The sequence below is a fragment of the Chrysochloris asiatica genome, unplaced genomic scaffold (genome assembly GCF_000296735.1).
Source record: "Chrysochloris asiatica unplaced genomic scaffold, ChrAsi1.0 scaffold00017, whole genome shotgun sequence".
NCBI classification, from domain to species: Eukaryota; Metazoa; Chordata; class Mammalia; order Afrosoricida; family Chrysochloridae; genus Chrysochloris; species Chrysochloris asiatica.
The window spans coordinates 17,377,462-17,381,031 of record NW_006408535.1 but is presented as its reverse complement, the minus strand read 5'-3'; the positions used below and the strand labels follow the sequence as shown (position 1 = coordinate 17,381,031).

General features: G+C 32.9%; 1 protein-coding gene across 1 annotated transcript in view; it reads right to left on the bottom strand.

Annotated features, from left to right (window-relative positions):
- HEATR5A (HEAT repeat containing 5A) overlaps positions 1 to 3,570 on the bottom strand; it is a 166,834-nt gene that overhangs the window by 155,986 nt on the left and 7,278 nt on the right. Inside the window, exons 2-3 of the mRNA XM_006835364.1 lie at positions 2,798 to 3,009; positions 1,729 to 1,837 (exon numbers count right to left, since the gene is read on the bottom strand). Coding sequence (XP_006835427.1) covers positions 1,729 to 1,837; positions 2,798 to 3,009 — 321 coding nt within the window. The remainder of the gene's footprint in view (positions 1 to 1,728; positions 1,838 to 2,797; positions 3,010 to 3,570) is intronic.

Sequence of the window (3,570 nt, the reverse complement as noted above, 5' to 3'; positions counted from 1 at the left end):
TTGCATCTCAATGTAAAGAAAACAAAAATCCTCACAATGGAACCAATAAATAGCATCAAGATAAATGGAGCACAGACAGAAGGCATCAAAAACTTCATTTTGCTTGAAGTGGTCAAGAAATCAAATGACATATTACATACATTAGGCAAATCTGCAAAAGACCTCTTTAAAGTTAAAGAATAAAGATATCACATTGCAGATTTAGGTGCACCTAACTCAAACCATGGTATTCTCAGTCACCTCATATACAAGCTAAAGCTAGGCAATTTGAATAAGGAAGGCTGATGAATTGATGTTATTGAATACTGGTTTGGGCAAAGAATACTGAATATAGCACAGACTGCCAGAAGAATAAACAAATCTGTTTTAGAAGAAGTACAGTTAGGATGCTCCCTGGAAACGAGAATGGCGAGAATTGGTCTCCCATACTTGGAACAAGTTATTAGGCAGGACTAATCCCTGGAGAAAGACATCATGCTTGGTAAAGCAGAGGGTCTTCGAAAAAGAGGAAGCCCTCCAATAAGATGCACTGACACAATAGCTGTGAAAATGGGCTTAAACATAGCACTGCTTGTGAAGTTGCACAGGAAGAGGCAGCATTTCATTCTATTATACATAGGATTACCAAGAATCAGAATATAATCAATTTAACCTTACAACAACATCTTTCTTGAAACCTGACACCTTTTACATTAAAATTCTCCCATGTGCTGTCTTGCTACATTAAAAAAAAAAAATGTGCATGTTACTACTCATCATTTCTACGAAGTATCACAGAGCTGTTTTACAGAATGTTAGAACAGTTCTAAGACTGTTCTAAGGTTAGAACAGTAACTGTTACAGTGTTTTTACATTTAAAGGTGCTGAACTATCCTTACACAATAGGGTTCATAGAGTTAAATTTTTTTGATATACAAATATACAGATCAGTAAAATACAATTGAGAAGAGATAACAATATGTTGGATGTCAAATGATGTTGGAGAGATTAGTTATCTTGGAAATCAAATGAAGAGACAGCTTCAAAAAGAAAGGGTATTCCACAGTGGTGAACGATGTAAACAAGTCAAAGATGATGTGTCTGGGAACACACTCTCCTGGACAATTAAAAAGCCATTCAGGTCTTAGTCTTACGTAAGATCTCTATATTCTTTTCCAACATGATTATAGTTTTCATTCTTTCTGATGGTATTTATTACATCAACTAATCCATTTCACTTCTGAATAGAACCAGATGGAAAATGTGGTGTAAATGTGAAGAGCAGGAATAGAACTGTTAAAGGAAAAGTTTAATTTTTGCCAATTTGGATTTGGGTGAATATTCAAGACCAAGAGGCAGTCATTTGAACAGAACTAGGGGATAGGGAATGGTTTAAAATCAGGAAAGTTGTGTGCCAGGGTTGTATCATTTCACTGTATTTATTCAATCTGTATGCTTTGCAAATAATCTGAGAAGCTTGATTATATGCTGAAGAACAAGGCATCAGGACTGGAAGAAGACTTATTAGCAATCTACAATCTGCAATGAAATCTCACAGCATTATTAATTTTCTTATAAGGAGTTAATATATAAAGTACAAATGTGGATCACTTAGATTTCATTTATGAATACAGTTATATACATACCTATTTATATGCTTGTTACATGGGAGGCTCTTGTTATGGTTAAGAAGCCATAACACCTATAACATGATATCATTTTATTCTGTTTGAACTTGTAGTTACTTACCTCTGCACTTTTCATTGCTTTAAGAATATTTCCCACAGTATCAGTGAAGGTGTTACCTAACAGTCTTCCTAATTTCTTGTACAAGGAACCCAAACATACAACAGCAGCACTGAAACAACATTTAAACAAGAAATCAGTCATGGCTATGAAAAATAGAAATGAAAAACACTAAGAACACAAAAAGGTGACAATTTAATTATAATTTTCAAAGGATAAAATTTCCCAGATTCTACTCCATTGTTAAATACTAAGTTATCACACTCAGTTTAACGTCAAAATATTACACTTTGAATAAGATTTTTGAAAGAATGTATTAATCTTAAATTATTCAAAATCTCAGTTCTAAGATTCTACCCCCTCAATTGTTTTTACAAAACAAAATTCTGCAAAGTATTTTAATACAACTCAATTTCATATATCAGATAATCAAAGCTGGACTTGAAAAAAAAAAGATAATAAAAACAAAGTATTTTTAAAAATCATTGTTCCCATGAAGTTTTAAAGCTAAAAACTCTGAGAAAACACATTCTGTAATATGCTAAAAATTAGATCACTAAACATTTCTACAGAACTGCTGCTACTGCAGAGTCATGAATGCTTCACTGCTTTTTCTAAAATATTGAAAGGTAATAAAATTAACTGATTGCTCTGGAGAAAGATGTTGTTGTTGTTAAATGTTGTCAAGTTAGTTTTGACTTACAGCAACCCTATATTGGGTTTCCAAGAAGCGGCTGGTGTGTTTGAACTGCTACCGTGCAGTTCAAATTGAGCTTGTGGTCTAGGGCTTATCCTAAAAAAACCTTTTTCTTAAATAGACAACTGCTAAAATTTTAGTGAGAAAGCTTTTAATTTCAAATCTAGAGTTCAAGTATGTCTAAAATATTTTCAAAGAGCTGTTTCTTAGCCAATGGGAAATGCTTGACTGTTAAAAAAACAAACAAAAACAATGAGTAAAAGTGAATTTGTATGCAGTTTCAAAAGAACTATCAAGTAGTATGGGTATTTCACAAATATGATATAAGAAGCAAGCATTATTTTGTTTTTCAGTCAGTTTTAATGTTTAACTTACAGTTTAGTGGGAAGGTAACTTGGAGAATCATCTTTGCTACGAATAAGATCATTACATTTATCGATTGTCTCATAAACAGAAAATGTGTCTCCAATACTATAAAGAATGGCTAGATTCTTAGCAAGGAGTTTCCGTGTAGGAGGTCCCGGAGAACTATTCATCAAAGACAGGAGCTGTTCAACAAGAGTCTTCTGTTTCTCCCTTACATCACTCTAGAAGAGTAGGTAACAAACAAACAAACAAAAACAAACATAAAACAATTAAAAATTTTAACAATTACATGTAACACTCTAATGATTTTTATGATCATATATGTAAGAAGTACCTAAAAATGTTCTAAAAGGACATAAAATTATTTCAAACAAAAATTTAAATAATTTTGTAATAATGTGATCATGACACCATATTAACAGGCAGATTTTTGTTGCTAGCTTTACAGTGACAGAAAATAAAACCAGGACCACACTATATTGGAATCTTTGCTACCAAAGACTACTTTTAAATCCTTCTTATGCTTAAAAGGTAAAGCAAATTTTGCATCTTAACTAAAGCTTTTTACCAATACAACTTTCCTTCTTCATGCTGTATATATTTGTGGAACTAAAGCAATAACTTATAACCAGAGCTGACCTTGTAATGTTGTTGTTGTTAAGTGCCATCAAGTCAATTCCGACCCATAGCAACCCTACATAGGGTTTCCGAGGAGCAGCTGATGAGCTTGAACTGCTGATCTTGCAGTTCAAATGGCTTTGCAGTCTGGCATGTTAACCCAT